This window comes from Molossus molossus, unplaced genomic scaffold (genome assembly GCF_014108415.1).
Source record: "Molossus molossus isolate mMolMol1 unplaced genomic scaffold, mMolMol1.p scaffold_m16_p_18, whole genome shotgun sequence".
Lineage (NCBI taxonomy): Eukaryota > Metazoa > Chordata > Mammalia > Chiroptera > Molossidae > Molossus > Molossus molossus.
The window spans coordinates 33,496,588-33,519,803 of NW_023425353.1; the positions used below are offsets into that span (position 1 = coordinate 33,496,588).

A 23,216-nucleotide genomic window follows, 5' to 3' on the forward strand; every position below is an offset into this window, starting at 1 on the left:
TTATTTATTGTTAACTATATTACAGATGTCCCCCATTTTTCCTTTCTTTGGCCCTCTCCACCCACTGTAGAAGGATCTTAAAAGAACTTAGCCACGGAATCCCTGGCAGGGCAGATGATAGGCAGGTTTAGAATGATTGCAAGTGGAGCAGTCAGTGAGGAAGCTGATGCAGGCATTCAGGTGGCACAGGGTTGTGGCTTGGGCCAGGACACGGTGGTGGTGGAGAAAAATGCATTCTGATTGGTGTATTTACATTTACTAGTATTCTTCATTGATACAGTGAATCAATAAACCCATCGTGACTGAAAGCAAGACTAAGTAGAAATGCATTCTATTCATCTTTTTTTGAGAATTCATTGTATTAGCATTTGCTCTTTTGTGTATCCTTATGGACTCAAGATTTCAAATGTATCGTGTGGGTTGCTGTCAGCCAAGATTCTCCTTTTGCATGCTCCTTTTAGATTCTCCTTTTGCATGCTCCTTTTAGATTCTCCTTTTGCATGCTCCTTTTAGATTCTCCTTTTGCATGCTCCTTTTAGATTCTCCTTTTGCATGCTCCTTTTAGATTCTCCTTTTGCATGCTCCTTTTAGGTTCTCCTCTTGGGGTTTTTGTTCAATGGCCCCTGGCAGTTGTTTCCTTAAGGTAGGACTAAGAAGCTGGACTAAATCCTGGGCATACTCTACTGGTAGGAGCAAAAGCAAGGACTGCAATACAGTCAGTCTTCATTTTCATCCTGTTGTAGTTCCGGAGGGGAGGAAAGGAGGTCAGGAGGTCTGGAGTGTCAGGACATAGTGCCCAAGGAGAGAGAAGGATGTAGCCAGAGGAGGCAGCCCCTCATCTATTGGGAACTAGCTTAATATCTGGTGTGTGTTTGGGCCTCAATGAATGCATGTTGGGAACATGAGAAACAACAGAATAATCCAGAGAACTTTCTATGTAGCTATATATGCCAGCAAGAGTGGATGGGCACTGTGACTAACTGTGAGAGAGACTCAAGCAGAGGGAAGTCATGGGTTATTTCTGGGTTCTGGGCTTGGACAGGTGACAGAGGAACAGTGGCCTGGGTGGAGGGACTGGGAAGAGGGAAGAAGGAGAGGGATGATCAGTGTAGTAGTATAGTCTTTATTTTTGCAAATTGAAAATGTTCCCAGTTTAAACCAAATATAAAATTAACAAATACTCTTCATGAAAGAGTCAAACGGCACAAAAGCATACAAAATGGTACAAAGGAAAGGATCTTCAGCGATCTCATCTTCCTAGAGAGAGCCCTTTGATCACTTGAAACCCCACCAGGTGAAGAGAGGGTTGTAGGTCTCTGTCTTACAGGGAAACACCTGGCTGAAGCAGTTAGACTGTCCCCACCACTGGGCTGGCTGAAAGGGGGCCAGGAAGTGGGTGTGGAGACACCAGCTCAGAGGCTCCAGAGCTGGGAGGAGTGGAGGCTAAGAAGGGAGGCACAGGCCCTGCCCATCAATCCCTCAAAAAACTCTCCCTCTCCATTCCTTCTCTGACCCTCTTTTTCTCTCCTAGTGGAGAAGAGGAACAGGAGGTTTCCAGAGGTAGGCCCTGGAAGGGGCTAAAGACACCCTTAGTGAGCTGTCTTAAGGAGAAGAGGTCCCCAAGGGGATTTCCTGTGGTGTGAAGATGGAGGAGCTCCCTGACCGGGTGAGGCCCTGGTCCGCGCCTCAGTCATGGTTCTCATGTGGCCAGAGGCTGCCCCCTTATTCTTATTCTTCCCCTCCCCCATCCCTCACCTAGGGTCACCCCCATACATGTACATTTTAGCTGCTGTTCTCAATGTGCACACACGATTTGCCATTTCTAGTATCTCATGAACCCACAGTATTCGTGCACGTTTCAGTGTCAGTGGGGCTGTGGCCTCCTTCGCGGTCATTGGAGAGCAGGCTGGCCCAATCACCTCTGCACAGGCATTTGGCTTAAAGTGAAATCAACACCATTGTAACCCATCCTTCGTTTCCTTTTCAAGGTTTCCTGCAGGAAAGTGGGGTCTCCAAGCCAGCTGGTGTATAGAGTCTCTGATCATTCCTATGATACTTTTGTATACTGCTCTTCAGAAAAGCTGAACCAATTGCAATGTACAGTGTCACCAATTTCCCTGTGCTGGAGATATGTATATACATACATGGTGTAACAGTTGTATAGTTAATCCACCCATTTCATAGATGAGAAAACTGAGGGCCAGAGGGAAAAAGTCACTTTCCCTAGGGTCATTCAGCTAGTGGGTGGCAAGCAGAGAGATCCAACTCTACGGGCACATCTCCTGCCCCACTCAGTGCTTTGTCTGCCAAACCACTCTGCCTGACAGTGGTTCTAGAAATGGACACAGAAGGCTCTTCTGACTTCTCTTGTCCATGGAGGAAAACAGAAATGCAGCCTTTCCCCCTCACAGCTCCTGTGTCATGCAGACCAGGTTTCTCAGCTTCACCTGGGCCTTTCCCCAAGCCCATTAGATCCAGGTCCGGAAGAGCTCCTCAGAAGACAGCATGGTGGTGGCACAGGCTGCCACCTCTTCCCTTCTGCAGCTGATTAACTTCTGGGGTGAATTGGTGATTTTCTGAAAAATAATTTCCATTAATATTTATTAGATAAGTAGTATTATTAACGTAGTAGTTGTTGTAGAGGCTATCATCAAAAAAATCTCAATTACTTGATTAATTAACTTTGAAGCAGCAAAAAGAAAAAAAAAACAATTATAATTCCTAGATCAGGAGCTTCCAACCCTTACTGAGATGTCTCCCAATTCACTGACCAGCAGATGTGCTAGAACCAGCTTTATCAGTGCTCCTGTCTCTGGGACCTTACTCCACAAAAGCCCAGAATGTAATTCTGGTTTAAAAAATAAATTTTAAAAAAATCTAACATTATTCTGCCAGAGAGCTCTGAAAATAACAACCTGGTCTGAGCTGTTCTACATACAGAACCTAGCAGGGTGCCCAGTCCAGAGATGGCACTCCTGAAACACAAGCCCTTCCCTGCTCATATTTCATGCTCATGTCCTCTTCTCCCAGTGACCCTAATACATAATCAAAACTGGTTGTAAAAATGCAGGCACCAACTTTTAAGAGGGACCCTCCCTAACCATTGCTAGCCTGCTCACCTCCACCAAATTCATTAGGTTCCTCTGCAGTTATCTCCCATGGCCCTTCCCTTCATTGCTCTAAAGAGTGGCACATGAGCACACATAAATAGGCACAGGGGTTTCCTCCACCTCAGTCCCCAGGAGACATCAGCTTCATCAAGTCAGTCGCCCTTGATCCTTGTGTGTAAAGAAGCAGCTTCAGAGGATCTCACTCTTTGTGTCCTTGGGCAAATCATGGGAAAGGACAGCGTACAATGTACATGCAGGGTGTCTTTGTGGAACCCACCACCAGTGCACTGCTGCTGGCTCAGCTGGATTCTCAGGACACTGGCTACCTAAATCTGCAGTGGTTATATTTGATTATTTTTTCAGTTCTGCAGCATCACTGTCCAATAGAAATATAATGTGAGCTACATGTGCAATTTAAAAGTCTCCAGGAGTACATTTTGAAAAGTAAAATTAAATGTAATAATATATTTTATTTTAAAATAAATATCAACATGTAACTAATACAAAAATATTCATAAAATATTTTTTTAGCCGAGTCTTTGAAATCCGTTGCATAGTTTATATTCACAGAACATCTCAGCAGGGACTAGCCACATTCCCAGTGCGCAACAGTCACACGTGGCGAGCGGCCACTGTATTGGAGAGTCTAGTTCTAGAACATTAAAGTGAAACAGCATAACCTCAGAATTTCAGAAGGTGAAAAACTATTGTCCCACAGGTTAGAACAAACTTTCAAGCAAGGTTCAGCTGATACATAAATATATATATAATTTGAATTCATTTTCAATGTTTAAAAATCAGGAGATTGCCCATAAAAGTCCAGATTTTTTTCTCTCTCTCTCTCATTTAAAACTTACATACATTCCCTCTTGGCAGCAACCTGGTAGAACTGAGAAGCAGCTGCCTCCTGTACTGGAACATGTTTGCCATGGTCCCACCATCTAGCCCTATTGAATTACATTCATTGCACTGCATGCTCTTTTATTTGGGGGGGGGGGGCTATCTGGGTCTCAGAGGCATCTGATCTCAGACACTCCATTTTCTCTGAAACACATAAGTCATACTTGGAATGGCCCATTGAAGAATGACTGCTTTGGGTCCATCTTCATGCTGGCCACCCACATTACAGTGGACTGTGACAGCAAGAAGAGATAGAATAGAGTGAGTCATGGAAAGGAAAGGAAGACCCTTTAGCACCAAAGCCTCCATACCCATGAAGCAATTATGGATGAAAGACAGGAAAAGAAATTATATTTTTAAATATTGAGAAGTCTTAATGTAATTGTCCTTGCTTATGTATTTCTGCTTTAGGATGTTATTAGGTGATATCAACTGGAATGCAACGAATGGTATATTTTAGAGTGCAACCATCAAGAACTGTAAAATTATAGATGTAGACATGAAATATCTAATCCAAACAGATAAATTAAACACTCACAAACCCAACAGGGCTTTTTAAAGAGTTGTCAAGGATTTCCACTTGGAAATTTTCTATAGTTCAATTGGGAAGATGTATGGATTTTGCAAAGATGGCTGGAAGTTGCTTTTTAGTAGTTTGGAAGATTATCTGTAACTAATGCAAACGCTGAAGTGCAGCTAGACTATACTAATGTCAAGCCGAAAGAGGGGCAGACAGTGGTGGTGATGGACAGCTCCAGAATCTGTTTGGGATTTAATGGACACTAGTGATCCACTTCTCACACGGCACTATGGGAAATGCATATACTCAGAGACATTTTCCACTTAAAACACCTAGGGAGAAACAAAAAAATTAAAAGCCTCATGGAAAGGAATGCAAATAGGAACAGACACTGAAACAATGTAGGAAGGATGCTAAGTAGAACAGAGAAGCAAAAAAAGTTGGTCAACGGTAGCGATATCTATCTTCCATCGGTGAAAGTGGTCATACTCCCATAGACTCTCCTTATCTCTGGTCTCATCTAAGTTGTCTGTTTTTCTCCAAAAGCTATTTGTAGGGTGTGGCTCCTAATTCACTAGGATTTCTTGTCATTTGAAGCCTCTTTGTGTTCGTCTGAAATTCTGTAAGAAAGTGACCTTTTACATGGTTCTTTCCCTGACCTTTTACTCTGCTCTTCACTCACAAGACACTGGGTCCTGGGAGGATCCTGTTGCCCCTGATCCTGAGGTAGGGAGGAAACTTTGCTGGGCTAATGAAAGTAGGACCAGAAGAGGAATATTGAGAGAGGGTGTTAGAAATGGAATGGCCTGTGAGTAGTAGGGAATAAGCATAAACAACAGAGTTGAAAGGAAACCCGTAAAGGGTGAAACCAGCTGAGAGAGGCTGAACTTTTCACCATGTCTGGGAACGAAGAGTGGACCTGCCTGAGCCATCAACACTCCCCTTCCATCATCATCGTTTTGGACTGGTTCAGGCACCCCCCTCTCATTGCAGAGCCGCTTCTACTCATGGCAGAGGAGCAACAATAAAACCAATCTCCTAAGGTAGCACCTTCAAAACCTGATCAAAATATAAAACTAACTTCCTTAAGTCACCAGAGAGCAACCAAAAAGTTGACAATTGGAAGAAGGGAATGTCACTGGGTAAGTTTCCCATTTTTTTACAGTTCCTTATCTGAGGGCAGGTCTCTCATGGTGCCACAAAAAAAAAAAAAAAAAGGCAGTCTTACTGGCTTGAAGAACCAGAAAATAGATATTGGATACAAATACAAAAGTTAAAAAGTGACAGGACTAGGGTTAAGTGTTAATGGATTAACGTTACAATTAAATGGCAGAGATTGTTGGAACGGACTTTTTTTTTTAAGGCTAACTATATGCTGCTATAAGGGACATGCTTTAAATACGAGGACACAGATAAGTTTAAAGTAAGAATATGGAAAGAAGATGAACCATTCAAACAGTAAACAAAAAGAAAGCTATATTAATATCAAGATAAGGACTATTGCCAGAAATAAAGAGGGACATTTCATGATGATATAAGTCCCAATTACTCAGGGAGAGGTATTAACCATTAATATGCATGCTCCTGAAACAGAACTTCAAAATTCATGAAGAAACAATTGACATAAAAGGAGAAACAGACACACCCACACTCATAGTTAGAGATTTTTGTTGTTGCTCTCTCAATAACTAATAGAGCTAGACAAAAAAATATGAATAGTATTATCCAAACTTTTGACCCAACTGATATTTATAAGACACTATCCCAACCACTGCAGAATACACATTCTTTTACGCTTCAGGGAACTCTGAGCCCCTTGAGTTATTGCTGAAGGGAACGAGGCCCACTCTGTCTCCCCTGTTGCCACACCACACTGCCTTCATGTTGAGCAGTAAACCATTCAGAGTGGGCAGGAGGGGGCCTGATGAAAAGCACATTGCGAAGCATTAGGAAAAGGGGAACGTGAAAGGAATCAATGCCATATATGTAAAGCCTTAGAACAGTGCCTGGTGCTTTACCCTGTACTAGTCTCAGCTAAAGTTATGACTACCTGGATGTACTGGAGAGAAAAAGAGAACAGGCTTAGGGTACCAGGGTAGAGGGGTGTCCTGGATCAGGGAGAACCATCCCTCCTATGCAGGGAGACTATGGCCCTCACTCTCAGGGCGCCGCAGCTGTCACGAGAGCGACTCCTTCAGGAGTGATTCCAGGCTGATGCAGAACTACAGGAATGCAGCGCTTGCGGGCAGTTCCAGCTCTATTTGCTTCTGAGAAGCTGACTGCTAACCATCCTCCCAGAAAAGAGCTAAGAGAAATCTCTGAGGTGATAGGACTGGGTTTGTTTCTGTTTGTTGTTTTGTTTTGTTTTTGTGCTGCTTTGAGTGTTGAGGTCTGGGGGAAGGAGCACAGGAGGCCACCAGATGAAACATGGTAGGAGCTGCTGGAGGCCTATTTTTGCTTCTCCCCAGTCCTGGCATGGGCACACAGGACCTATCCCGCCCCCCCCTCACTGGAGAGCCTCAGACCTGTGGGCCAGTGTCCTCAGGAGGAAGATGAGAATCCTGGACTTGCAAGGAGCTGAGGAAACAGATGGGAACCCCATCCTTTGGTAGTCACTGGGTAGGTCTAGATTGTTCCTGGCTCCCAGCCAAAGCAAAGCACAATCTATGCCTCCCATGTTCACACCCATGCACTACATCCTGAGAACCAATGAGGCTCTTGGCAGGTGAATTGAATATGTTGTGTCAGAACAAGTTACTGGATGCAGCTGCTGTTATAATCATGGGAAGGGGCCAAGAACACTCGGCAGGCCAGTCTGGAAGGGTAAGACTGTGCACGACTCCTGAATTGCTGAGCATCCATGGCTGCCCCCACTCCTAAGAGGAGGGTGGTCTCTCTCAGCCCCTCTGATTAGATATAAAGTACATACTCTTCCACCCTCCTTGCGCAAATGCTTGTCAACCAGGAAACATGTGCTCATGCCCAACTAGAGCCCAAACTACATCTGGTCAGTATCCTGCTGAAAGGAAAACAGGACACTCTTACCAAGGTGTCGGGGAGCACCACCGAGGGGCAACAGGAGTACCGGAGCAGCTGGCCCATCTTCCAGGTGGAGAGCGGCACAACCACAAGAATCAGCATGAAGCCAACGAATGCAAACAGGGCCAGTGCCAGAGGGAGTGTCTCTTCTGGAAATGAAAAGATAAGAACAGGCTTAGGAGACACAGTGAAGATGAAACCGAATCCTGGGCCTCCCTCACTGTTCTGGAGTTGGCTCTGCCCATGGCCAAGATAGCAGATGCCAACATCCTGAGATTTTATGTTGCCCTAGTGACTAAGATTACCACCATTAAAACATTGTTCTAGAATTCAGATTAAGTCTTGGTTTCCAGAAAGCCCAGGGAAGATTAAAATATTTTTCTCGGAAAAAGGGAGGCGAATCAACTGTTAAGCCACTGGCTGTGTGAACACGTACCTCAGCGCCACTGCCAGGACGACCGCAGAATGCCAGGCCCCAGGCAGGGTGAGGGGGCTGTGCCAGGCCCTGGGAGGATGAGGGAGATGTGCCAAAAGAACGGCACAGAAGGGAACCGGGCGGTAACTGAAACAAAGTGTTTCACACTTTGCTCTTGGCATTGATTCATCTTATGGAGGAAAAGACTTGAGTTCAGAAAACAGTCACATAATAACTATGATCTTTCAAGCCCCTAAAATGGTTAAATAACTTACCCCAGCTCACACAGGTAGGACTGGCTCCAAAGCCTGCGGTCATTCTACTATGTAAATGGATCAGAAAGTACCAAGTGGGAGCATCTGGAGATGCGGAATGGGGAATGGGTTATTTCCCCATCACGTGACCTCGAGCAATTCATGTAGCCCTCTAGGCTGGACTGCTCACCAGCAGTGTGAAAGATGGCACAGCCAAGGAGGCTGCCGGGAAGCAGGTGGTCTCACATACATGGTTAGGGGCGCTGTACATTGTTTCAATGCAATTCCAAGAAAGGAAATAATGATATGTATAAAACAGCTCACAGCAACATCTGGACTAGCCTCAGCCTCATAACTAGTCTCCGTCTCTGCCAAAGTGGTATACCCACACCCCCCACCACCTCCAGGCATGCTCTGTGCATCTTCTTCATGGCACGTACCACCAAGAAAAGCTATCTCATTTGTTTACTTGTCTGTAGCCTAGCTCTCTGACTAAAAGGTAAACTTCATAAGATCAGGGACTAGATCAGCACATGACACATGATCAATGCTCAAAAAATATTCATTGAATGAATAAATCAATCAATGAATGACTATCATCTTCAAAAGCAAATGGAAATGACCTAAGACATGGAAAGGACCTAAATACCTCAAAAGAGGAGATGATTTGCTTATTATGGGACATCATCAGAGTAGGTTGGGAATTCAGCTATTACAATAAGAATTAGGATATATACAAGCTTGTTCACTACAGCATGGTTTGTAATGGCAAAGACTGGAAAGCACAGAACAGAACATACCTATTAAAAGAGGGACAACAACATATATTTTGGCACATATATACTGGCTTATTGTGCATCTTCTTTTCAAATGAGGTGGAACCATGTGTAGTGATATGAAAAGATGTTCACAATATACTACTAAGTGAAAATAAGGAAGAAACAGAAAATAAGCATGGTATGGTCCCATTTGTGCCTGTGAGTATTGGTATCACACAATAGCAGATTAAATGCTAAACTTGCCAAAATAAACCTCCTCAGTGGAAAAGATGTACCTCTTACTTTATATACTTCTTTGTTTGAATTTTTAACAAGCCTGATTTACATGGTTTTAAAAAGTAGTATAAAATGGCAATCAGAAAATCTACATGGGAAATGTAATGGATATTGTGAAAATGCTGGCACAAAGCATATGTGCAATACAATTGCAACATGGTCTACATGTGGGCAATGACAGAAGGGTGACACACCTTTGTAGGGCAATTTGGAAACAGCAGTCAAAATTCAAATGTGTATGCATCTGACCAAGCCACTCCACCTCCAGGATTTATCCTTCACATACCTCAGCAAAATGATCTATGTGCAAGGTAACTAATTAAAGCATTGCCTGCAATAACAAAATATTGGGCGGGGGGGTGACTAAAAGCCCATCAATAAGTAACTAGTTAAATTAGTTATATAGACACAAAATGGAATACTGCGTAGCCATAAGGGAAGATGAGGAAGTTCTGTATAGATGTGGAAAAGTCTATAAGATACATAAAGTGAAAAAGACAAGATCCAGAATAGTGAATAGAGTATGCTACCATTTGTGCTAAAGAGAAAGGTAGAAAGGAGAGCTTTCATGTGTATTCTATATTTTTTGAAACTTAAGAATGCACTAAATATTCAAAATAAAAATTATTTTTTGGAGACTAAAAAGTTATATACAAAAATGTCACTAGTGGTGTTTTAATGGCAGAATTTAGTGGGATGCAGGGTTTTGTTTTGTTTCTTTTCAAAGGGTTTGAAAAGTTTTAGGCCATGGAAAAATTAAGTCAAACAAAGGGAGCCTGTAGACTTCCCATGGGTCTCTGCTAGCTGAAAGCAGCCTTGAATGCAACGGGCTGCCCCCTCATCTGGTCGGACTCTCAAGCCACTGGCTACCTCTCTTGCAACCCTCCTCTGATTCATCTGGTAAACCAGCCTTGCAATATCTGGCCTCAGGCCTAGGGACCTTTCAGGGGAAAGAAAGTTCCAGACAGCTGCTCAAGTGACCACCACCCAGCCCCAGAGTGGACTCTTGTCTATACGGGAATTGGGTGAAGCACACTTTCGCCACAGGAACCCATCCTGCCTCGGAAGCAGCGAGGCCAGAGGAGCCTGAGAACCCAAGAAACCCAGCAGGCAGCTGAGCCTCCTCCAGGGGGGGCTGTCACCTGTGCAGGACTCCAGGGAACAGACAGGCCATCCTTACCTTGCACTTTGATGCATTCTGCCTGGCTGAAGGCGCTGTGCCTCCCGATGGCCTTCACGAATGCCTGGGCCTTCACACAGTACACAGCCCCGGGCTCCATGGTTTCCAGATGCACTGGAATGTGCCTGATCTTCACTATTTTGACGTGTTCCTTTAGGAGACCAGAAAACAGTTACACACTGAGGGAAGCAAGACAAGAAAAGGAGAAAAGAGCCAGGGAAGTAAAGCTTCAGATATGTCCTTTCCAGGATGGATACAGAATGTTCCCTCTCATTCACTCATTCATTCATTCACTCATTCATATTTGTTTATTATACACCTACTGCATGCCAAGCACTGTTGTAAGCACTGGAACATAGCATTGAACAAAACAAAGTCCCTACTCTCATGAAACTTATGTGGGAGAAGACAGACAATATGTTATATTTTTCAGATGGTGATAAGAAAAATGAAGAAGGTAGAGTGAGGAGGAGGCACTAAACAGAATGGATGGGGAAGATCTCTCTGAGAGGCTGACATGTGGGCAGAGACCTAAAGGTCAGAATATGACTGAGCTTGGAGGATGTGTGCACAGGAGCAATGGAACCGGTGGTGGGAAGAGCCTCCTCACACATCCATTCGTCCTCCCATCTGTGTATCCATCTGTACACCCTTCCAACTCTATCCACCCCTTGAGGCCTGTGCCCCTCATCTGAACCTGTGGAGGGACAACAACAGGTTCATGAGGGTCAAGCCCAGATGACTCAGGGTACATGCTCCTCTCTCAGCACTGGCCTCCCAGTGACCAAGGGTGGAGAATCTGAGGGAGCTGCATATTGCCTCCTGCCTAGGCCCTGATCTGTCCCCCACACCATGCCATCTGCCTGGCTGGCCATTGCATGCCCTACCACTGGGCCCTGACCCAGCAGGAGTAAATATGGAAATCGTCATTAATGCCCAGTCCACCTACCCACACCACCTTCCAGGGAAAGCGACCCAAACTATAGCCCCTGTGGAGTGGATGCTGGGGCGTATGCCCTGCTTCCCCTGACACTGCTATAAGGTCAGGGGTACCCTTCATCTTAAGAAGGGTCCTTCAAAGGCCAACCAGCAGCCTGCGACTCCTAAGCTTGGCCTGATATGATAAGCAGGACCTATCAGATTTTCTCTCTTGGGAATACTGAGCTAGAAACAGGGACAAAGGGGAGAGGGCACAGTGAGGGAGGTCAGACCTGAGAGGCCTTGATGGGTGGTGAAGTACAACCCCAGGAATACACAGAAGGAATGATGAGGAATCGGAGCCTGGGAGTAAGCTGAGGAGAAGAGTGCGATAGAGAGGACCCACCAGAGGAAAGCAGGGACTCCACAGGCGAGGGTCCTGGGGTAAGGGAGGCTGTGCTGCAGCCTGGCTCTGGGCCAGCTCTGTTCATAGATTCTATAAGAACCCCTTATTGCACCATATTCATTATGATAAAGTCTACTTTTGTTTGTGCTTGGACAGAACTTCCACCTGTCTGACTATTCCCTCCTTCCTGCTCCAGCTCAACCCTTCTGCTCCTGTGGCTGCTGCTATTTGACTGTTCCCTCTGGGACAGCTGACCTCTCACCCATCCCAGGCTGTAGCAGCCGTCCCACAGGGAGGGGCAGCACCCACTGGCTCATAATTAGGCAGGGTTATCCAGAAGCCAGTTCTTGGCTCTCTGCCCTGACTTCTGCACCCTGCCCGAATACACACCCTCAAGAGGCTTGTGTCAGCCTCATATGCTTTTGAAATCATCTGGTTAATCTGGGACACCCTGGTCTGCTGTACCTAAACATGCCAGGGAGAATGGCTGAGAAGACAAGCTGATGAGGGAAAAGAAATGTACTGAAAAGGTATTGTGTATCCACCGGTGTAAGAGTTTACAGCAAGGAGACAGCTCCCATACTTCAGTAAATCTGATCTGAGAAGGCTCCCCCTGGGTTGAAATCAAGACAGTTCTTTGAAGAGACTACTGGAATTGTCAGCCTACGCCCATCTCTCCTTTCCCACACTTCACTCGGCCTAGTCATCCTCAGGCCAACCCAGGCAGTGGGCACTGCAGGGGCTGGCTTTTCTCAACCACCTCTCAGAGGGCTGGACTCCTTCCCCAAAGTCTGACTCAAAGGCCAAGGCCAGAAGGCTTACCTTAGCGCCAGGCTCCCTCCTCCAGTAGGCCACGAGGAACTCAAACTGAGGCCCCAGGTCTTCTAGCTTAATAACCAGGTGGAAGCCATCCTTAGTGACCTCCATTCCAGGTGGGGTTAGAATGGCTGTTGGCAAGACAAGAGGAGAATCAAAGCCAGCCCCAGACAGGACTGATTTCTGTTCCGGGAACACATGACCAAGTCATTGTTGGAAACATGCCAGGCTCCTGGGAAGGGAATGGATGTAGCATGTCCACCAATATTCTCTTGTACTCAGCAGGTGCTCAGTAAATGCCTTTTAAATGATAAGCACATTTTTATTATTTATTTATTTATTTTAAATCCTCACCCAAGGATATTTTTTTTCTATTTATCATCAGATAGAGTGGGAGGGAGGGAAAGAGAGGGAGAGAGAGAAATATCGAGAGGGACACATCTACTGGTTGCCTCCCACACGACCTGACCAGGGCTGGGGACAAACCGCAACTGAGCTGCGTGTCCTTGACCAGAATCAAACCCACAAGTTATTGGTCCATGGGCTGACGCTGTAACCACTGAGCCACACCAGCCAGGGCGATAAGCAAATTTTTTTAAACAGCAAAGATTACTACAATTTACGTGGATCAGTGATATGTATTGGCTGCTGATGACTTTCAAACATCAGCAAATCAGCAGCCTGTGGATGGGTTGGCCATTCTATTCTCAGCCCAAGGATTCTTTATCTCATATCCTTAGTAGGGGATGTCAGAAAACCACAGGGTTTTACAAATTCCAATAACCAACTCTGGAAATAGCTGGGTCCCAAACAGATTGGCCAGCAGTCCCCGTTAATACTTTCCCATCTACAGGCCGAGAACAGAAGGGCCCACACAGGCAGTCTCTAGTCCCTGGCTAGTGATGATGGATCCATACTTGCCTCTCAGATCCAGACACTGCAGGACCAGAAGGGCACCCTATCGTTGGCCTTGGCCTGGGAAGTAGAGAAGAGTGTGGTCTGGGCTAAATCCCCCTGCACTAGGGTAAAGGGACACTCAAAAGAAAGTCATTTCCTGCAGGGAGTTTTCAGAGAGCAAAGCATTTCCTGGCATTTGAAGAGCTGCTGGGATAGGGGACAGGAGTTGGGAAGTCAAGGACCAACTGTGCAAAACATACCCAGTTCAGAGGCTTCAGATGAGCACACAGCACCACTAGTACTAGTACTGCCTCTGAAACGCCTCCAGAAGGAAGAGAGGTGTTTGACTTCTCCAGTTTTACGGCAACATGCTTAGACTTGAATTCTCTGATCTCCTTCTTTATTGAGAATGAAATTAGAAAAATGACCTAAAGTCATTTCAGTTCAGAGTATATTTTGACAGTGTTGGAGCAAGAACCTCTGTCCTATGTACTCTACATACTCATTTATCCATCCAGCAAGCTTAAGAAAGCAAATACTACTCCTGTTGTACAGAAGACATAACTGAAGAAGAGGGGGTGGGGGAGGGAGATAAACCACAGAACTTACATGCATGTGTGCATGAACAATGGACATGGACAACAAAGCTGGGGACAGGGCGGGGAGGGGGTGGGAGGGGGGAATCAGTGGGGGGAAAAGGAGAAACATCTGTAACAAAAATAAATTAATTAATTTAAAAAAAAAAAAAAAAGACGTGACTGAGCCTCAGAGAAGTTAAGTGATTTGCCTAAAGTCACACGGTTAGTGGCCAGGATTTAAGTCTGTGTCTTTTCCAGGTTTCTAAACTCTGCTGTGTGGTTGTTCAACCTCTGTACTCATGGATCTAAACTATAGCTGTGCATGAGGATAACCTGGGGGAAGTTTTAAACTCCCAGTGGACAGGATTCACGTAATTTTCTAACCCAGACTCTGGGGGCCTAAGACATAAATGGTTCTAAAACTCCCCTGTGACTTAAATGTGCAGTGGAGGTTAAGAACCTCTGCTCTCAAAAAGGCTTCCTGTAAGAATAGGAGATCTTTTTTAGGACAGCCTTCAAAACAAGTCTTTATATGTTTGAGGAGAAGTCACAGTGGCTTTTTTCAGAGGCAAAGGAACAGACTTAATGCCCTTAAGCATCACGATTCACTCGAGCTCTGTAGCTAACTCCACCTGCCCAGGGGTCACACAGGACCACATCTTCCACCTATGGTGAGGGTACAGAAACTCCAGTTCCTCAGCTCCTCCTGCAGCAAAATTTTTTCCTATTTATAATGGCCTTCTCAAGCACCAGTTGTTACTGCACAAAACCCCATCCACATAGTTTTCTAGGCACTCCCTCATCTCCCTCTGGCCCACGCCTTCCTTTTCAACAACAGCTGCCAGCCCCCGCAATGGTCTTGGCTGGAGCCCATACTCCCAGGAGCCAGGGGGAGGTGGTGCCTGGGCACTGTGGCAGAAGCAGAGCTGCACCACCCTCCAGTGCCCCTCAGCCTTCCCAGTACCTGGTGCTGGGATCCCACTGCTTCCGCTCTATCCACCCAGTGCCTGGGCAGAAGAGCTCACATTCTGCATCAAAATTCCTATTGGTATCATATCCCAATGGTCCCATTCCTGCCCCACCCCTTCCTTCCTCTACACTCTAACTCTCAACTTGGGCATAGCTAGCGCAACAATAATAATACATAACAATAGCTGAGCACTATAACAGGACAGCACTATATTGAGTGTTTATACATTTCATCTTGTATAATTCCCATAACTATACTTTGAGGCAAACTGTTGACTTTCTTACAGATGAGGAGGCAGGGAACGACCCAGCTATCAATGGCTGAGCTGGAATTTGAACCACACCCAACTCTAAAGGGCCACTTACCCTTCAAATCTATCCTTACCTTCCACAGCCCTTTCCAGCTTGGGTCCCCCCTCCCCTCACCCCCACCTTCTAAACCCTCTTGATTTCTATCCAATCTCATATACTCCCCTGAAACCTTTGACTCATCCCATTACTGTTTATGCTGCTCCTAACCTTCCTCTGTCCTCACTCACAGCAGAGGGTCTTCTGCCACATCAAGAAAACAGAGGTCGCGCCCTGGCCAGTTTGGCTCAGCGGTTAGAGCGTCGACCTGCGTCCTGAGAGACGCGGGTTCGGTTCCCGCTAAGGGCATGTACTTCGGTTGCAATTTGTCCCCGGCCCTGGTCGGTCGTGCGGGTGGCAGCCACTCGATGTGTCCCTTCACGTCGATGTTTCTCTCTCTCTCTCTCCCTTCCTCTCTCTCCCTCCCGCTCTATCTGTACAAAAAATGGAAAAATATCCTCGGGTGAGGATAAAAAAAGAAAACAGAGGTCGCCAAAGGCCTTTCCCTTGCCTCTCTTGCAGCTTCAAACAGGTCACATTATCGCCCACAACTGTCTCAGAGGAGGATCTGCCTTGCTCCTTCCCACCTCCACTCAGTCCTCCACCAGCAGCCTAACCACCATCCCCAAAGTTCCATAAAGATGCTTTCTCAAGGCCCCATTTAGGCGCCCCCTTCAGGCCTATCAGCAGTCCTTCTATTCCCCCATCCATGACCCTCTATCTCCTGGTGCTCAGACCCCTCCTGGTGCCCTTCCCTCCACCTAATTTTTAAACTCTGAAGTATCCCAGGATCCTGTCCTGAGTTATCCTTGTCCTCATATCTTGTCCCTGGACAATCCCACCTGCTCCCAAGCCTTTAGCTAATAACTTTGTGGTGTATGTCTGGCCTCAATCCATCTGAGTCCTGGGACCTGGTTTTCAGCTGTCAATCAGACCTCTTAGCATGATGTCTTTTAGGAATTTCTATCTCAAAGAGCCCAAAGCAAGAAGTGTCTCCTATTTCTCCAGACTAGTTGTCCCTCCTGAGTTCTCTACCTTGAATGACATTCTTGCCAACCCTAACTGGAAGCTGGATACCACCGTTGTCTCTCCCAACAACTGGTCTCCAAACTCTGTCCTAACTCAGCCATGTCTCAAATTTGTCCTCTCGTCCCCCATCCCTTCTTTGACTCCTGGGATCAGGACCCACCTGGGCCTTCTTCACTCTTCCCCTGCCCTGCCGGCTTGTTCTCCTCCAGTTTCTTTTCACACAGAAGCCAGTGATTGTTCTGTAAGACAAATCTGGCCTAGACACTCTTTTTTTCCCCATGACTTCCCTCTACTAATTTGATCAACTTCACATAAAAGTCCTTCACTCATTCAGTCCTTGCTCCTGCTACTCCCAAACACACACACCCTTTTACACATTGGCCATTGTTTGTGCTCTGCCATATTTGGCCTCCTATCTGTATTCTTCCCTTATTTCTTTCTCAGTCATTTTCCAGGTACTATTGCTACAGAAAAGTTATTTGTTTCCCATTGACCATAGAAGGCAGCTATTTCTGGTGGCTCTGTTAAATGTATGAATCCTATTGCACAAAGCAAAGTTGCTCACACAGTCAACAAACATGGCATTAGTGAGGAATCAGATGGGAGTCACTAGGTTTATTGAGGCACTGTCAGCATGGAAAGAAATCCTATCCCCATCTCCCCACTTCCAGAGCAGCTCTCCTTCCAGCTTTGCCATTTCAGTGTTCCCATCACCTACAGACCCTGACAGAGATAGAGAATGACTTCCAAAGCCCTTTTCAAAATGAGAAAGAGGGCATATGAGAATCAGTTGGCTTTTTTTTTTTTTTTTTTTTTTTAATGAACCAGTTAGGGTTGTTGGTGTTCATAGTACTCTGGTTTTGCAAGACTGATTTGATGCTAAAAAGAATCCTGAAAAACTCAGAGAACATGGTTTCTGAAGGGGAAGGCTGGTGCCAATGGGGAAGTAAAGAGAGAAGTATCTTACTTGAGTTTCGATTAAAGGGGTGCTTCAGGGTGCTCCACGCTGAGGTCTTAGAGCCGAGGGTGGCCCTGACACGGAGGTTGTATGGCACGGTGGCAGTGATGTCATCAGTAACATCACACTCAGGATCTTTGGTAGGTGAGCACCTGCTGCTGGGGATCCAGAGGTGGCTCATGTACAGGCTCTCATACTCTCTGGCCAAGGAAAAGAAAGCACAGCGTCACACCAGCCCCTTCTACCCAGGTTTAATGATTGTTGCAAGTAACTGCCTTATTCATCTGCTTTTCGTGGGTCAGCAAAATAAACATTTGCTCCACACTCCAGCTCCTCCACCGCCCTCCTCCCTGACCAACCATCCATTCTTTCTTACTACTTTTATGACCAAACAAATGAAACCTAGGCATAAGCTTCAATGTATCCAAGTCTCTCCATCTCCATGGGTCATCACTTCAATTTCAGCCGCTGTCTTCCCTTGCCTTGCCATGATCTCCTAACTGATTTTCCAGCTTCAACTCCTGCTAGTCTCCAACCATTCATCAATCAGAAAATCATGACATTTCTAGCCTAATGGCTTCCAAAACACTTAGAATGAAATCAAAACTTTTTCCCATGGCCTACAAGACTCTCTGGCCCCTCATCTCTCCACCCTACACATGCTCCTTCCTCCACACTGGCCTCCTCGCTGAGCTCTTTTTACCTTAGGACCTCTCACTAGCTGTTCACTGTGTCTCAAATGCTGTCCCTGTTGTTCACATTGGCTGGCTCCTCCTGTCCTTCAAATGTGGGCCTAAATGTCATTCCTCAGTCAGGCCTTCCCTGATCACCTAATGAAAAGGAGCCACAGAGCCAACCGTCTTTTGCATAATCCTGTTAGCTTCCTCCCAGCACTGAATAAGGTCTGAAATTACCTGGAGCAGTGCTGCCCAGGAGATCTTTCTGCTGTGATGGAAATGTTCTATATTGGTGTTGTTCAATATTGTAGCCACTAGCACATGTGGCTATTGGGAATTTGAAATGTGAGTAGTGTGCCTGGGAAACAGACATTTTCATTTAATTTAAATAGCTCTCTGTGTCTAGTGGCTACCACACTGGACAGTGCAGACCTGGGTATTTATTTTCTTTACCTTTTTACTGGCTGCCTCCTCCTCTAAATGTAAGCTCCCTATATTCAGAAACTTTGTCAACCATACCCTGAGCTTAGAAGAATGCCTACACATGTAGGTGCTCAATTTGCATGTATTGTTAATGAAATATATTGAGCACCTCTATGTCCCTGTCATTCGTCAACGGCTCTGAGGCTCTGAACAACTGCAGAGGAGCAGACACTGCTTGGCCCCAGGACAGCTGACCTGTAGGGTCACAATTTGTTTTGGCTCATAGACAGGAAAACTGAGCTCTCCCCCACCCACAAAGGATCTGAGTCTCCAGTGACCTATCCATCTGAAGTCAGAGTCAAACTCATTTCATAAGATTTTCTTCAGCATTAGATGGTTGACTCACTATTGAAAAGAAGCTCCACCAAAATGTTTTTATACACATGTGGGTTCCCAGAGAGTTCACTATCAAATGCACAGGACAATTTCTCTTGCTTCTTCAACTCTCCCAATGCCCACGCAGACAGAGGCGGCGGGTCACTGGAGATCATCTATCCCTGGGCTCACAAAACTTCTTTGCACTCTGGAATAAGAACTGTGCCTCCAGCAATCAACTACTGTCTAAAAGTACTGTCTAAAGGAGAAAGAAACACAAAACAAAGAAACTCACCCTTGGTACTCAACAGAATAGAGTATTATTTCTCCAGCCATGATCACTGGGCTCCACATCAAGAGATGCTTCATGTTAATTGATTGTACAGAGAGGTTCTGAGGGGCAGGCAGAGGGGCAACTCCATCTAGGATCAAGGCATATAGACAGGCTGATGGGCGGGCTCATACTGAGAAAATGCCACAGGTTTATTTTTTATATTTTTGTTAATCCTCACCCAAGGATATTTTTCCATTAATATTTTTAGGTAGATTAGAAGGGAGGAGGGAGAGAGAGAAACATAATGTGAGAGAGAGACATCAATTAGTTGCCTCCTGCATGACCCCAACCAGGAGCAGGGATCGAACTTGCAACCCCGTACCTGCCCTTGACCAGGAATCAAACCCGTGACCCTTTGGTCCAAGGGCCAATGCTCTAACCTCTGAGCCAAACTGGCCAGGGCGAGAATGCCATAGCTTTAAATTAGTTTCTAATGAGACTTCACACGTCTGTGAACCAGAAACCTCTAATTTCATCATACTTGTACTAATGCTAAATTTTTTCTATCATCATTGTAATTCTGCGTTTGGTGATAAAATGGCATATTAATATTAATAATCATAATGGCTAATATTATTGAGCACTTGCCATGTTCTATCTAGACTATGTGCTAGATTATTACATGTTTATCTCATTAATGCTCATGATCATACCGGGAGGTGAGGACTATTAGTTTCTCCACTGTACAGATGGCAAAACTGTGACACATTGTTTACAAGTCTTATGTTAGATCAACTTAGATGCAGGCCTTGACTCTGCCACTTACTATATGACTTGAAGCAAGTTGAATAAACATGAGCCCCCATCCCACATGGCAAACCCATGCAGGCTCCTACCAGCTCCTCAGCATCTCCCTCTCCCGCGGTTGCCATCCGAAGCCCATGCCTTCACATCCTCAAACCAGGCTGAATGAGGCATCAGCTCCCAGCTGGGAAGTGCACCAAGCCAGCTCAGAGACTCCACTCCAGGCAGACTGCAGACCCCTGAGTCAGCCTGGCACACAAGTATCTGCTCACACAGGTGTGTGTGGGTGTGTGGTGTGCCCAAGTATGCACACAGTGGGTTTACAGTTTGCACACAGAATGAAACAGACCTGTGACACTGAAATGCACTCAAAAGAACTATGGGCAGCCCTGAGGCTCATCCTGTGTATAACTAGGGTGCAATCTGGCTTCTCTGCTATGGTCCTTCTCTTCCCAGTTTCAAATGCTCTTCTTTTAATGCCTAACACCTGCCTCCCCTTGCTGTTACAGTCACAGTGATAACATCGAGAGCACAGTAGGGACTAGGGCCCTCACCCAGGACTTTTCATCTCAGTGTCTGTCTCCAGATCAGCACCTGTTGTTGTTAGCAAGCACTGTGACCATGAAGGGATGGGGGTTGCCAGGGACAACCCGCCTCGTTCCTCTGCTCCTCTAATGTAGGACCCTGGTGATGTACCTCCATCTCACCCTCAGCATCCATGGCCTGCCCTGTGAGGAAACACCTGGGGTACCCACAAGGGGGGCTTCCTGTCCTCCCCACCCCTAACCTTGAAATCACCCAAGGGATGAAAAGAAAAAGGCCAGCTGCAATGAGGTGGCAGGGGAGGGCGAGGCATAGTCCTTCCTGACATCCTTCCTCTGGTAAAGTAACAAAACATTTTTCTAGTCAGCTATGTGGAGAATGTAAAGCTATAATTAATCATTTAATAGATCTAAAATTGAAATCTCCAGGCCCAGGTGGTTTCAGTGGGGAACACTACCAAATATTTTTTAATTAACACTAATTTTATACAATCTCTTCCATGAAATAAAAGAGGAAAGAACACTCTCCAATTTATTTTATGAGGCCAGTATTACCCTGATACCAAAATCAGACAAAGGTCATAGTATATATGTTTAAAATAAAAAATAAACCACAGACCAATATATCTCATGCACTTTGATGCAAAATTGTCAACAAAATATTAGCAATCTAAATCTAATAATACACAAAAAGGATTATATACCATGACCAAGTGAGATTTATTCCAGGTATGCAAGGCTGGTTCAACATTTGAAAATCAATTAATGTAATTCACCATAGCAACAAGCTAAAGAAAAAAAATCATGCAATCATATCAATTTGACACATAAAAAGCATTTACAAATCCAATACCCATTCATGATAAAAGAAAAAAAATTCTCTTCAAGTTAAAAGCAGCAGGAATTTATCTGAACTTGATAAAGACCATCTACAAAAAATCTACAGCTAACATGCATCTTACTTACTTGTGAAAGACTGAATACTTTCCACCTTAAAATCAGGAATAAAGCAAGGATTTTCACTCTCACTACTTTTTATCATCATAATACTGTAAGTTCTAGCAACTGCAATAAAGCAAACAAAATAAGTAAAACCATACAGACTGGAATGGAAGTAATAAAACTCCCCCTATTTGCAGATGACATGATATGGCTATGTAGAAAATCCCACAGAATCTACAAAAGAAAACTCCTAAAACTAATAAGTGAGTTCAGCAAGTTCACAGGATACAAAATAAACATAAAAATTAATTGCAATTTTTATATACTAGCAATGAACGTTCATATACTAAAAAATAAATGCAGTCATCCTTTGATATCAGCAGAGTATTGGTTTCAAGACACACATACATCCCTCCCCCAAGGATAAAAAACTCCTTGGATGCTCAAGTCCCTCATATAAAATGGTGTAGTATTTTCATGTAACCTACGCACATCCTCCAGTACATTTTAAGTTATGTCTAGATTACTTATAATACCTATTACATTTACAATGTAAACAGTATACAAATAATTGATATTCTGTATTATTTATGGAGTAATAACAAGAAAAAAAGTCTGTGCATGTTCAGTATAGAAGCAACCATCATGGGTCTAATTACCTCATACATATCAGCAACAACATAACAGGGGTTTTTTTTTCACATATTTTTTTCCATTCATTGATTTCAGAGAGAGAGAAGAAGGAACAGAGTGGGGGGGAGGGGGGAGAGAAACATCAACTTGTTGCTCCACCCATCCATTCATTCATTCATAGGTTGATTCTTGTGTGTGCTTGATCCAGGATCCAACTCCCAAACTTGGTGTATCAGGATGACACTCTAACCAACTGAGCTACCTAGCCAGGGACATTTTCAAATATTTTTTATCTGTGGTTGGTTGAATCCATGGATATGGAAGGTCAACGGTACTATTTATAACTACTTCAAAAAAGAATAAAGGAAATATTTAAGTGAAAATCTAACAAAACCTATTTAGGATTTGTATAGGGTGAACTCCACAATGCTGGTGGGAGAGAGTAAAGAATATCTAAATAAATGGAGAGACTTACTGTGTTCATGGATTGAAAAATTCAACATCGTCAAAATGGTAATTCTCCCCAAATTAATACACAGGCTTAACACAACTTCTATCAAAAGTTCAGCAAGGTTTTTTTTCTGTAGATATAGACACACTTTTCCTAAAATTTATTTTTTTAAAAGGCAAAGAAACTAGAATAACTAAAACAATTTGAAAAAGAATAAAGTAGGAGGAATCAATCTACCCATTTCTAACACTTACTTAATTAAGTTTGTTTGGTATTGGCAAAACAATAGATAGATCTATGGAACAGAACAGAGATCTCAGAAATAGAGCCACACAAATATACTCAATTGATTTCTGGCAAAGGTACAAAAGCAGTTCCATGGAGGAAGGATAGCCTTTTCAGCAAGTAATACTAGAGCAATTGGACATCAGCAGTAAAAAAAAAAAAAAAATTAACCTCAAGCTTAAGCTCATACCTTATGCAAAAATTAACTCACAATGGATCATAGACTTAATTTAAAACTCAAAAATTTTTAGGAAAAAATCTTCAGGGTTAGGCAAAGAGTTCTTAGACTTGACCTGAAAGCATGATCCATAAAAGAAAATATTATAATTGGATATCATCAAAATTAAAATATTTTTCTCTGCAAAGGACCCTGTTACTGTTAAGAGAAAGAGAAGACAAAATACAAAATGGGAGAAAA

At 44.4% G+C, this 23,216-nt stretch overlaps 1 protein-coding gene across 1 annotated transcript in view; it reads right to left on the reverse strand.

Annotated features, from left to right (window-relative positions):
• Positions 1 to 1,790: 1,790 nt before the first annotated feature.
• IL20RB (interleukin 20 receptor subunit beta) overlaps positions 1,791 to 23,216 on the reverse strand; it is a 31,450-nt gene continuing 10,024 nt past the window's right edge. Inside the window, 8 exon segments of the mRNA XM_036267184.1 lie at positions 1,791 to 2,402; positions 2,404 to 2,490; positions 2,493 to 2,576; positions 7,576 to 7,718; positions 10,474 to 10,624; positions 12,620 to 12,744; positions 17,402 to 17,592; positions 19,163 to 19,289. Of these exon segments, the coding sequence (XP_036123077.1) occupies positions 2,292 to 2,402; positions 2,404 to 2,490; positions 2,493 to 2,576; positions 7,576 to 7,718; positions 10,474 to 10,624; positions 12,620 to 12,744; positions 17,402 to 17,592; positions 19,163 to 19,289 (1,019 nt within the window). The 3' untranslated portion in view covers positions 1,791 to 2,291.